The 14,299-nt window shown below is 35.6% G+C and overlaps 1 protein-coding gene across 5 annotated transcripts in view; it reads right to left on the reverse strand.

Annotated features, from left to right (window-relative positions):
* The window catches only part of LOC112861444 (sodium channel protein type 3 subunit alpha), a 115,453-nt gene that overhangs the window by 60,400 nt on the left and 40,754 nt on the right, over positions 1 to 14,299 (reverse strand). For all 5 annotated transcript variants that reach the window (XM_025924834.2, XM_086718790.1, XM_025924857.2 and 2 more), the window contains 5 exons: positions 10,683 to 10,811; positions 9,943 to 10,034; positions 8,607 to 8,879; positions 8,336 to 8,399; positions 730 to 871 (listed from right to left, as the gene is read on the reverse strand). In XM_025924834.2, the coding sequence (XP_025780619.1) occupies positions 730 to 871; positions 8,336 to 8,399; positions 8,607 to 8,879; positions 9,943 to 10,034; positions 10,683 to 10,811 (700 nt within the window). The remainder of the gene's footprint in view (positions 1 to 729; positions 872 to 8,335; positions 8,400 to 8,606; positions 8,880 to 9,942; positions 10,035 to 10,682; positions 10,812 to 14,299) is intronic.

Consider the following 14,299-nt stretch of genomic DNA (forward strand, 5'->3'; position numbering starts at 1 on the left):
GAGGGGGATGGGGTGGATGGGGTTTCAGTTCTCCTGAAACCAATACTACACTGTGTGTTAACTAACTTGAATTTAAATAAGGAAAGAAAGAAAAAGTGAGCATTGAGCTTTTAAATATTTTCATGTGTTCCTTTTATATCTATAACTAGATTATGAACTCAAAGCCTTGAACATTCTTTGCATCTTCTATAGTTCCTAGCGAAATGTCCTTCATATAAAAATTCCTTACTGTACATGTACTGACTGAATGAACAATTGGGATTCTAGGCAAACTTGCTGTACTGGACCCTCCTCTGTATTCTAGTGTGTTACTAACAAGTATTGATATTTTTCAGTTCATATATGTTCATAAAATTAAATCCCACACATGTTGATTTGAACCTTACTCCTACGGCCTGAATGCTTATGTCCCTCCAAAATTCCTAACTTTAAATCCTAATGTCCAAGGTGATAGTATTAGAAGGTGGGGGCCTTTGGGAGGTTTTGAAGGTAGAGCTATCATGAATGGGATTAGTGCCTGAAAAAAAGAGCCTCCAGAGAGATGATGACACAGTGAGAAGGAATCAGCTTATGAACCAGAAAGGGGCTCTTGCCAGAATGGAGCCATGCTGGTGTCTTGTTCTTAAACTTCCCAGTCTCCAGAACAGTGAGCAATAAAATTCTGTTATTTATAAGCTATCTAGTCTGTGGTATATTGTTGCAGCAGCCCCAATGGACTAAGACACTTACCAACTGGTAAAGATTCTCCCAGTAGTCTTGAGTCATGAGTCGAAATAGAGACAAGAAAGCCCAACTAAAGGTATCAAAGCTTGTGTATCCATAGTTGGGGTTTCGACCAGCCTTCACACAGATGTATCCTTCTGGACACTGGCTATAAGAGAGAGAATTGGAGCTAAGGTCAGCATAGCCATTATAGTTATTTCAATTGATGTTGATATAAAGGACTTGTCAAAACCCAGAGTTGCTGTCTATGATGAATTTTCTTGCCTGTATTTGTAGAGCACTTTCAGTAATTGCATACAGTGATACTGTTATTATATTAAATTTATTAGGAAAACCAATAGAAAATTTGGGTGCAAGGAGTCAGATTTACAGACACTTAGAATGGCAAAGAGGCAGCAACCACACACTTTTGCCTCTAACATCATTAGTCTCCTGCTCTTTACAAAGTGTCAAGCAAGAATCAATTATTTAAAATGAAAGGCCAGAAGGGCCAGTAGGGAACCACTTAATGAGCTGCTTCATTAGCCACTTCTATAGAATTTTATAAAATAAAATTTATATTTTAGAATAACTTGAGATTTACAGAACAATTACAAAGAGGGCACAGTGACTTCCCAAATATGCCCAGTTTCCCCTATTAACATCTTATGTTGATATGGTACATTTTAACTAATACTGATACATTATTATTAACCAAAGCCAATGCTTCATCCAGATTTTCTCAGGTTTTTTCCCCTAATATCCTTTTTATATTCCAGGATCCCATTCAGGATTCCATGTTCTATTTAGTCATCATGTCACTTTAGGCTCCTCTGAGAAAGTTTCTAAGACTTTCCTTGTTTCTGATTACTTTCATAGTTTTGAGGAATACTTTTGGGTATTTGGAAGAATTTCTTTCAATTGGTATTTGTCTGATGTTGTTGTTCTCATGATGAGATTGGGGTTATGGATTTTTGGAAAGAAGACCACAGAGGTACAATATTATTATTGTCCTATCATATCAAGGGTACATACTATCCATATGACTTATCATTGTCGACACTAACTTTCATCACCTGACTGGAGGTAGTGTTTGTCAAGTTTCTCCACTGTAAATTTACTCTTTTTTTCCCCCATAGTGCGCTCTTTGTAATGAAGTCACAATGTGCAGCCCACACATCAGGAACAGGGAGTTATGATCCACCTTCTTAAGAGCAGAGTAGGTACATAAATTGTTTGGAATTCTTCTGCATGGGGGATTTGTCTATTACCTCTCATTTATGTATTTATTCAATAATTTCTTTTTTTAATTTCAAGTTTTTATTTAAATTCTAGTTAGTTAACATATAGTATAATGTTAGTTTCAGAAGTAGAATTTAGTGATTCATCACTTATATACAACACTCAGTGCTCATCACCAGTGCCCTCCTTAATACCCACCACCCTTTTAACCCATCCTCTGCCCACCTCCCATCAGCAACCCTGTTTGTTCTCTGTAGCTAAGAGTCTGTTTCATGGTTTGTCTCTCTCTTTTTCCCTATATGTTCATCTGTTTCATTTCTTAAATTCCACATATAAGTGAAATTATGTGGTATTTGTCTTTTTCTGACTGACTTATTTTGCTTAGGGTAATATAGTCTAGCTCCATCCATGTTGTCTGACACCAGCCATAGTAACTTCTTACTAAATGCATCTCCAGAGCAAGGGAAATGAGCAAAAATGTACTATTGGGACCTCATCAAGATAAAAAGCTTCTGCACAGCAAAGGAAACAATCAACAAAACTGAAAGGCAACCTACGGAATGGGAGAGGGTACTGGCAAATGACATATCTGATAAAGCGTTAGTATCCAAAATCCATAAGGAACTTTCCAAACTCAACACTCAAAAAACAAATAACCCAGTTAAGAAATGGGCAGAAGACATGACATGAATAGACATTTTTCCAAAAAAGACGTCCAGATGGCTAACAGTCATGAAAAGCTGTTCAACATTGCTCACCATCAGGGAGATACAAATCAGAACTCCAATGAGATATCACCTCACACCTGTTAGAATGGCTAAAATTAACAACACGGGAAACAACAGGTGTTGGTGAGGAAGCAGAGAAAGAACCCTCTTACACTGTTGATGGGAATGCAAACTGATGCAGCCACTGTGGAAAACAGTGTGGAAGTTACTCAAAAAGTTAAAAAAGAACTCTCCTATAATCCAGCAATTGCACCACTATGTATTTACCCAAAGGATATAAAAATACTGATTCAAAGAGGCACATGCACCTCAATGTTTATAGCAGCATTATCAACAATAGCCAAATTATATAAAAAGCCCAATGTCCACTGACTGATGAATGGGTATTCAATCACTTGTTTATATGAGTATTTACTTATAATACTAATTTTCACTTTGAATTCTAATTTGTTTTATATAATTTGTTGCTTAAATTGTTCCAGTTTTGGTCATTGAAAGCTTTTTCATTGACTTCATTGACTACTTCTCTTTGATTTAACCTCATAATTCTGTGTGTCTTGTTTTTGTTTGTCTTTTTTAGCACTTTCTAACTTTGTGGCACTGCAAGATGCCACAGACTCATATTTCCTGCTCTAGCATTGGCCATTTGTCCAAGAAGACTTTATCTTTTATTGGAGAACGGTACTAGAAACCAGGGCAAACATTTCATGCTCATGGATTGGAAGAACAACTGATGTTAAAATGTCTATACTACCCAAAGCAATCTACACATTCATAATGTGTAGATTCTCAAAATAACACCAGCATTCTTCACAGAGCTAGAACAAACAATCCCTAAAATTTGTTTGGAACCAGAAAAGACCCCAAATAGACAACGTAATGTTAAAAAGAAAGCCAAAGCTGGAAGCATCACAATTCCAGACCTTAAGTTGTATTACAAAGCTGTAATTATCAAGATAGTAATGGTGCTGGCACAAAAACAGACACAGATGAATGGAACAGAATAGAGAACCCAGAAGTGGATCCACAAATGTATAGCCAACTAATCTTTGAGCAAGAAAGGATTATCGAATGGAAAAAAGACAGCCTCTTCAGCAAATGATGCTGGGAAAACTGGATAAATGACATGCACAAGAATGAAACTGGACCACTATCTTACACCATACACAAAAATAAATTCAAAATGTATGAAAGGCCTAAATGTGACACAGGAAGCCATCAGAATCCTACAGGAGAAAGCAGGAAGCAACCTCTTTGATCTTGGTTGCAGCAACTTCTTACTAGACGTGTCTCTGGAGGCAAAGGAAATAAAAGCAAAAATGAACTATTGGGACCTCATCAAAATAAAAAACTTCCACACAGCAAAGGAAACAATCAACAAAACTAAAAGGCAACCAACAGAATGTGAGAAGATACTTGCAAATGACATATCTGATAAAGGGCTAGTACCCAAAATCTATAAAGAACTTACCAAACTCAACACACCAAAAACAAATAATCCAGTGAAGAAATGGGCAGAAGACATGAATTTATATTTTTCCAAAGAAGACATCCAGATGGCCAACAGACACATGAAAAGATGTTTAACATCACTCATCATCAGGGAAACACAAATCAAAACCACAGTGAGATACCATCTCACACCTGTCAGAATAGCTAAAGTTAACAACTCAGGCAACAACAGATGTTGGCGAGGATGTGGAGAAAGGGAAGCCCTTTCACACTGCTGGTGGGGAAGCAAACTGGTACAGCAACTCTGGAAAACAGTATGGAGGTTCCTCAAAAAAATTAAAAATAGAACTACCCTAAAATACAGCAATTGCACTACTAGGTATTTATCCAAAGGATACAAAACTGCTGATTGGAAGGGGCACATGCACCCCAATGTTGATAGCAGTACTATCAACAATAGCCAAATTATGGAAAGAGCCCAAATGTCCATCGACTGACGAATGGATAAAGATGTGGTACATATACACAATGAAATACTCAGCGATCAAAAAGAATGAAATCTTTCCATTTGCAAAAATGTGGGTGGAACTAGAGGGTATAATGCTAAGCAAAATAAGTCAGCTAGAGAAAGACAAATATATATGATTTCACTGATGTGGAATTTAAGGAACACAACAGATGAACATAGAGGAAAGGAAGGAAAAGTAAGATAAAAACAGGTAGGGAGGCAAACCATAAGAGACTCTTAAATACAGAGAACAAACTAGGGATTGCTAGAGGGGAGGTAGATGGGGGGGATGGACTAAATGGAGGAAGACACTTGTTGGGATGAGCACTGGGTGTTATATGTAAGTGGTGAATCACTGGGTTCTACTCCTGAAACCAATGCTACACTATATGGTAACTAACTTGAATTTAAATAAATGGAAAGATAAAAAAAATTGGCTGCTTCCATCATCCGCTATCTATATGCTAAACTGTTCAATACCAGTACACATGCAAAGTTGTTTCAGGACTGTTAATCCATACTAACATGGGAAACAACTTTATTAACTAGAGTGCAGGGTTTTTGCCTTTGTCTTACAGACTCCACTCATTTCCAAATTTGCTTAGATAGGTACTTATTCTCCCACTCCTTCCTTGAGTTTTTTTTTTATACATTTTAAATATATTTATATCCCTTTGTCACATTCTGTATTTCAACCGGAGATACCCAAACTGACAGATTATTTTTTTTATTTGCATACAGTGTTAACTTGTTGTACTGTAAAGTTCTGTGGGTTTTGACAGATGCTTGTGTTCATCATTACAGAATCATGAAGAAATTTCTCCACCCTAAAAAATTCTGCATGTATCACCCAGTCAACCCACCCCAAACCTTTGAAAATCTGATTTTTTAAATCATTTCTATTGTGATCTTTTCCATAATGTCATGTAATTGGAATCAGACAAATATAGCTTTGTTTATATGGCTTTTTTTCATGTATTAATATGCATTTAAGGTTCTCAGTGTCTTTTTGTGGCTTGATAGCTCATTTTCTTTTTATCACTGAGTAATATTTCACTGGATGAATACAGCACAGTTATCCATTCACCTGTTAAAGGACATCTTGATTGCTTCCAGTTTTTTGGTTTTTTTTTAAGTTTATTTATTTTGAGAGAGAGAGAGAGAGAGAGAGAGCATGTGTGCATGTGTATGAGCAGGGAGGGGCAGAAAAAGAGGGCGAGAGAGAATCCCAAGCAAGCTCCATGCAGCCTGGAACCTGATATGGAGATCAATGTCATGAACTGTGAGATCATGACCTGAGCTGAAATCAAAAGTTGGATGCTTAACCACTAAACCACCCAGGCTTCCCAGTTTCTTGTGATTATGAATACAACTGTTATAAATATTCACATGAATGTTTTTGTGTAGACATAAATTTCAATTTAATTGGCTAAATATCTAGTAGGGCAATTGCTGGATCATATGGTTAGACTGTGTTTATTTTGTAAGAAACTGCCAGATTGTCTTGCAAAGTGGCTGTACTGTTTTGCATTCCCACCAGCGATGAATGAGAATTCTTATTGTTCTGCATCCATCTTGTTGTTCTGCAATTTGTATTGCCAGGTTTTTTTTTGGATTTTTAACCATTCTAATAGGTATATAATATATAGTAGTAACTCATTTTTGTTTTAATTTTCAATTCTCCAATGGCAAATGTTGTTTAGCATCTTTATATATCCTTATTAGACTTCTGTATATATTCTTTTATAGGGTGTCCAGATTTTTGCCTGCTTTTAAATTGAGTTATTTGGGGTTTTTTTGTTGTTGTTGTTGTTGAGTTTTAAGAGTACTTTCTTTGTATATTTTGGATACGAGTCTTTTTTTCAGATACATGTTTTGCAAATATTTTCTTCCAATTATAGCTTGTTTTTTCATTCCCTTTATAGTGTCTCTGCAGAGCAGAAATTTTTAATTGTAATTAAGTCCAAATTAATCAATTTGTTCTTTCATGGATTCTGTTATTGGTGTTTAAAACTTATCACTAAATCTGAAGTCATGTAGATTTTATTCTATGCTTTCTTATATACATTTTATGGTTTTGTATTTTACATTTAGGTCTATAATTGATTTTGATTTAGTTCTTGGGTAGGGTGTGAGATCTACACCTAGGTTCATTTCTTTGCATTTGGATTTCCAATTGTTCCAGCACCATTTGTCAAAAAAAACTTTCCTATCTCCATTGCACTGCATTTTCCTCTTTGTCAAAAATTAGTTGACTACATTTGTGTAGGTCTGTTTTTGTGTTTTGGGGGGCAGGGTGCTGTCTCTTTTCTGTTTCAGTGATCTATATATGTATTCTTTCCCAGGTACCATAGTGTCTTGATTACTGTAGCCTTATAGGAAGTCTTGAAATTAGGTAGATTTCTTCAGAATTTTATTTGACAATTAACAACAGTGGCCATCAATTTTACCATATAAATTGCCTAATGCATACTAACTACCCAATAAGGAGAAATGATAATTATGGCTTAATAGGGATAAAGTATGTATCATCCAACCTTCTCTAAAGTTTTATCTAGGCTTTTATATTAACAACAATAATAATATATAAAATAATAATACCTAAAATGCACTAAATGCTCATGATAGACCAGGTGCTAATCCAAGTGCTTTATGTGTACTACTTAATTAATCACCATAACAACCCTAAGAGACAATATTACTTTCCACATTTTAAAAATAAATAAACTCAGATACAGAGAGCTTAGAATATTTTTCCAAAGTCAGGGTTTATAAATGTCAGAATTAGGGTTTGATTCCAAGTATATGTAAACTCTAGAATTCATGCTCTTATTTACTCCATTCTCCTAAAAAAAAGGTTAGGAAAAACATCAGGAAAACCATTCTCCCCCTGTCAACACCATCTCTGGGACTGATACACTTTTTCAATAATGCGCTTAGATATTTATGGCCATACAAGTTTCCCATTTTCTGGGATGACTCAAAATATGTTCTGTGTAAGTTTGGTGGCTTAAGAGTCATTTAATGTTGCTGTCCTTCACTTCTAAAAAAAATTATACCCTGACCTAAAATCACTTTTTAATCCTCTTGGGAAAATATGCTAAGTATGAGAGACCAGCAGGATGACTAAGATATTAAAGTGCCCCTTATTGTAGAATGTGACCAAAAGAACTGTAAGGTATACAGACTCAAACTTGTACATGGCTTTGACATATATCTGTCCCTTGGCTTTTTTGCACATGCTACTTGAAGAACAACCAACTCTCTCAAAAGCGATTTGCCAAATGAGCTTTTGCCCTGAAGATCATGTTATATTCTGGATCTTTTCCAGCCACAGCAAAGCTCGTCACATCAACACATACCCATTATCAATCAAAATGTGCCCATATTGTGTTTTCTTACCTGTATTTATTAAACAGCTCTGATGGGCTTACAGAAAAAAAAGACTATGGGTCTTCACACTTTGGGGTAATAACCAGGTACATCTTAACTATGGAATTCTAGGAAAAAAGGTCTTCACCCAGAGGGGTGATTTTAATGGCTGTGAATTTAGAATTAATAGCAACCCAGTAACATAGAGAAGGTACTTCCTAGGTAGGTAGCACTATTGTTTGCAATCTACATGTAAGAATACCCTTGTATTTTTTTTTTCCTATCTGCTTTTTCTCAAAGTGTTCTACATTTTTTATATGATGTTTCTTACCCTGCATCTGAGCCATTTCCACAGAGTAAAGGGTCCTTTTGTCCATCCAAAACATAAAAGTGACCTGTTAATATAAAGAAGAATTAGCTAATTCATTTCGTATCAATCCTACTGACATTAGGAATAAATTAGAGTTTGACTATCAGTTATTTTCAAAGTGGACACAATAAAGTATATTTACAAAGATGGCTTCAATCCCACAGCCTCAACTATTTATAGTTGAAAAATCATTCAGCAACACTCAGGTTAACAATGTAGCAATATTTCTTACTGTCATCTTCAATATAATCCTTCCAGTTAAATGTACTCATTGTTACATTAACAAATATTCCATTTGAATCCATTGTGCCATTAAAGTAGGATGTGGTGTTGGTTTCAAAAGCAGAATTGCTTGGGGGCCATTGCAAGCATTTATTCCGCAGGTTGCCCATGAACAGCTGCAGACCAATTAGAGCAAACACGCTCAGACAGAACACAGTCAAGATCATGACGTCAGAAAGCTTCTTCACGGACTGGATTAAGGCCCCCACAATGGTCTTTAAACCTGAGGAGAGACAACAATAGGTCATCCAAGGAATAGTGTCATAAGCCACAATGTGTATCTTCTTAGTCACACACATTCTCATTTCCCATAAACTGTTGCTTGGCTGTTTAGACACCAGAGCTTAATGGATAGCCAGATGGTTTGGGAAATGGATGAAAAGCAGGTTTTATTTATGAATAGTATGCTTTCTGGGGATTTTAAAATGAAAGTGTAAATATCTAGGCAAGAAGCTTTTTTTTTTTTTTTTTTTGCTTATTCATTTATTTTTGAGAGAGAGAGTGTGTGAGCAGGGGAGGGACAGAGAGGGAGAGACAAACACACACAGAATCTGAAGCAGGCTCTGAGCTGTCAGCACAGAGCCCAATGTGAGGCTCAAACCCACAAACCGTGAGGTCATGTCCTGGGCCGAAGTTGGATGCTTAATTGACTGAGGCACCCAGGCACCCCTAGGCAGGAAGCTTTCTTGCCTGTGGTTTTACATGTTGCCATGAGCACCTAAAGATGAACTTGTAGTTACTTTTCATTTCAGATTTTGTGTTTCATGAGGCTGTCTCCCTCCAACCCATTCTTTATACCAGCCTCCATGTAGCTATAATCAGAGGAGAAAAGAATTGAAAATACTAACAATCCCATGCCAGGTACATGCTGTTCAATAATAATCTTTTCTCCTTTATAAAAGGAGATCTATTTTCAGAATAGACCTGCAGTGAATGGTAAAACCCAAATCAATTAGTAAAGGCATGCTAGCAAAGCTTTTTCCAGATTGTAAAAGAGAACACTTTACATCATAAATGCAAAAAGGAAGAGACAGAGAGTGCACACATGTACTAGGGCAGACTAGTACTTTTATAGACACTCATGCAATTCTCCGTTAAACTCAGCTGACTTTATAAACAAGTATGTAATTTCTAAAATTTTAGGAACTGAACTGCATAGAAACATCATTTGGCATTCTTGAAGTTGACAAACAAGAATAATAAACAAGTCTAATGTCATAAGTGTGGTTTCAACCTGAGTATTACAGTGTATTTAAAGTCCACCCAGTGTTTAACCTAGCTCTCACCTGGAATGACTGAAATTGTTTTCAGGGCTCGAAGAACTCTGAATGTTCTCAGTGCTGAGACATTGCCCAGGTCCACGAACTCTGTCACATATCTGTAATAGGGAGTTCACACACAACACAATAATACACAAGAAAAGTTGGAGATAAAAGGAGCCTATCGTCTTACACCAGTTTCTTCTTACCTGGAATTACAGAAATAGTTTTCAGAGCTTTCAAGACTCTGAAAGTTTGAAGGGCTGAAACATTGCCTAGGCTTACAAATTCTGTTACATACCTGTAGAATTAAATCAGAGTTACTGATAATTTTGGCAAAGTTTATTCCAAATAAAGAATGAAAGCTGGGTTTGGCATATAGAGAGCCTCTTGACTTTAACAAATGGAATTGCTACAGAACTCAGAGTGCCTCAGCGGTAGGCTGCTTTATTTCAATGTAATTTTCACTAATATGAACAAGTTTGTTTATAAAAGCAATCAAAATACAGTTGAAGGTGTTAGAGTCAATGAATAACTTCATTTTGATGATGTGGAAGACTCTATGACATGAAAGTAATTCTGTTTATTTGCTCATTTACCAGATATATTTACCTTGCAATATGTATTCTAATGTGTATTCTCAAAACATATGAGGCATATAGTTAATTTGGCTAATAAGAACACTCTACAATTAAAATATGTCACAACAATCTGGTTGATGCTACAACTATTTTCATTCCTTCGAGTTTAACATCAAAGATACTCACGCCATCACGATGACGCTGAAATCCAGCCAGTTCCATGGATCACGAAGGAATGTAAAATCTTCTAAGCAAAACCCTCTTGCCAAGATTTTTATAAGCGACTCAAAGGTGTAGATTCCAGTGAATGTGTACCTAGGAAAAGCATCCAAACGAAAATTAACAATTTCATTTGAGCTGTAAATATACATATTTTCAACATGGCAAATCTTATCCTTTTGTGGTTTTTAATTTGCTAAAATCTTGTTTCTTATTTCCACTTACAAAGACTTGACTAGTTTAATTAATCTTACAAGCCTGAGTGAAGGGTTAAACTGAAGAGATAATATCTTCTCCCAAAGAATCTGATCTTGTTTAACTATTTAGATTTTTAGAATAATAGTTTCATGTGTTTTATGCATAACGATCCAGCTTGGCCCTCTAGAGCAACGCTGTTTGACTAAAATATCATACAAGCTACATATGTTGTTTGGAAATTTTTAGTAGCCAAATAAAAAAGTAAGAAAAAACAAGTGAATTTAATTTTCATATTATATTTTATTTCAACCAATATATCTGAAACACTATGATTCTAACATTTAAGACTAGACAAATTTCAGGTTTCACATGTGGCTAGTGTTTCCCTCATTAGACAATATAGCTCTAGAGGTAAAATTTCTTGGATTTGTTTATTTATAATAAAATATTTCATTCAAATTTATTAATGAGTAGAATTATTTTTAGGAATATATCACATGTCTAATCTAGAAAATATGCTTCCCCTTTTTAAGAGTCAGGCATAGACTTGTAAAACTGTCTCTCTCTCTCTCTATGTATATATATGTGTATATATATATACATATATATACACATATATATGTATGTATATATATGTGTGTGTATATATATATATATATATATAAGAAAATTTTCAATTTATTAGTATTTTATGTATGTGCATTTACACAATTACCAAAATTCACAGACAAACAAAATTTCTGATTCTAACCTTGCATCAGCTACTATTTCTATACAATTGGGACAAATCATTTAAATATGCTTAAATTCAAATTTCAGCCTCCAAAATGGTGAAAGATTTTCCATTTACTGTTTGATACAGTGCATTTTTAGCTCTCTCCCCTTTGAGTGTTGACAATATTAAGTTATTTCTGTTTCTTCCAAAAATAGTTGAGAAAGAATACTTGTTTTTCAATATTGTGTTCTTTTAAAAAAGTACAATTTACGATTACCCTTCAGATTAATTCACCCAAGTCACAAAGATTCGACTTACTTATATTAAAAACAATTATATTTGCCTGCCTACTAGTATTGTATATGTGAATAAAGTTAGGGGAGTTATTTTTGCATTGTTTTCTGCAGAAATTTCTCTTAGATAAGGGAACAAAGATAAGAGAAAAATGTATGCAGAGATCTTCATATCAGGTTTTCCTAAGAATATTCCTCCTCCCTTTTAAAATAATTCAGCTTAGTTTTTGAGGAATAAGTGTAATTGCTATATTTACTTATGAAGTAGCTGACCTTATTAGGAAAAGGTACACTTTACAACGCCACGCTTATATTTACTTGTGTTTTAGTTTGGATCTTTGCACATTACACATAACCACCATGACATTTCTGTTCGAAGATAGCTGCCTTGTAAAAAGCCATCAGAGACAGCTCAATGTGCGCTTTATTTATCACATTAATGGTTAATGTCCTATGGTCTATGCTTAGGCAATTCTAAGTTTTCTGCAGATTTACTAGGGGTAAGATGAAAGTCCCTACTCCTATCCCTGTTTTTTAGAAAAGTAAGAAAATTTGTGACATTTGGAGTATATAGTGAGTGTTGATAGCTATTCAAGGAAGAGAGTCCCAGAGCTTAACATCTGAGATAGAGCTTTGCACAGAACAGGTGTTCAGAAGTACCTATTAGCAAACTAGATTGAACAGGGAAGTGAGAATCAAGGGTACCTTGATCCTTCTTGGCTCTGCCTCTACTAGACTCTAACCATGCTGTTGATTCTGTCCATGTCACCGAGATTTTCTCCCATAATTATGACGTCTATAGACCCGCCTCCCTTTCATAACAGGACCCTCACTATACAATATGGTTCTCAGCCTATTCTGCGTGTGTCACCTCTTTGTACAGGGACTGTTTATGCTACCAATGTCCTGTTTTCATGTCAGAACTGAGTTATCTTCTTTTTGCTTTGGACTCTGTTAGCTTTATTTGTTGGCTGTAACCACTGATTTTGCTTGTTTTCCTGCCTCTTTACTGTCAAGTGAGTAGGGATAAATGATCAGGAAACTTGTGCAAAGTTTTCTCACTGACTGATGAAGTCAAAAACTTTGTGGGGGTAAGACTATTTTCATAATGGATATAGTCATCTCTAAGAAATGACTTGGAAACGAGAGACCTGGGGCACCTGGGTGGCTCGGTTGGTTAAGCGTCTGACTTCGGCCCAGGTCATGATCCCACACTTTGTGGGTTTGAGCCTCACGTCGGGCTCTGTGCTGACCGGCTCAGAGCCTGGAGCCTGCTTCAGATGCTGTGTCTCCCTCTGTCTCTGCCCCTCCCTCACTCTGTCTCTTGGTCTCCCAAAAATAAATAAACGTTAAAAAAATTTAAAAAATAAATAAATAAAATAAAATAAAACGAGAGACCTGCATAGTCAAGTAATAATATTCAAGTGTCCTCTTTGCCTATCTTTTAATAATGTTTTACAGAGAAATGAGATTTGCACAGGTTTAAATGCTTCAGTAATTTCTGCTAGGAAAAGTACATATAGAATAGTTTTATATAGGTATGTCCATTTGTTAACCCACAGATGATAAATAACTAAAAATTCTGTTAAATTGCTTGCTCAACATAAGAACTGGATTCTTTCCTAAAATGATTTCTAAGGAGCATTTCCAAGCTACTACCAAGGAGAAAAAAAAGTCTTTAATGTGTTAGATCACTGACAAATGATGGCTTAGAATAGTGCATTAAATCCTCAAAGAAGCCTACAGAGGCAGAAATAGAAGTGGCAATGTTTGTCATAATAATTTATCTCCTATTGGGTATTATTTTTAAAAATATGACAACAAAAAGAACATACTAAAAACTTCTTTTCACTAAACCTGATCATTGTATTATACCATACATAAAAAGCCTACAATACCCTAAACACCTTCTGTTTCACTAATTAATGTGTTTCTTTGTCATGAATAATCTCATATGTGACTGATAACTTAGGGAGTAATGTTGTTGTTATGATGCAAAAATTGTGTTAGTTAATGCAAAATTTTCCCCATATTGATGTTTTGAATCAATTAGTGGTATCTTTTTCGTCGTACTTAAATAGAACATCCTTAGCATTAAAAGGAGACATTAATACTAATGCATAAAATTGACCTAAGAGCCTTCTTCAGTGCAAGCAGAGGCTAGTTTAACATGCCCCAAAACTATTGTGCTTACACCTTTCCCTTTGTATTAAAATAATGAATCAAATGTTTAATTTGCAGACATGATAGAAATGTCCCCAGGGTCTTCATCTTAAAAGAAAAAGGAGGGGCGCCTGGGTGGCGCAGTCGGTTAAGCGTCTGACTTCAGCCAGGTCACGATCTCGCGGTCGAGCCCCGCGTCAGGCTCTGGGCTGATG

Source organism: Puma concolor, chromosome C1 (genome assembly GCF_028749965.1).
Source record: "Puma concolor isolate L17-30 chromosome C1, mPumCon1.1.hap2, whole genome shotgun sequence".
In the NCBI taxonomy this organism is placed as follows: Eukaryota; Metazoa; Chordata; class Mammalia; order Carnivora; family Felidae; genus Puma; species Puma concolor.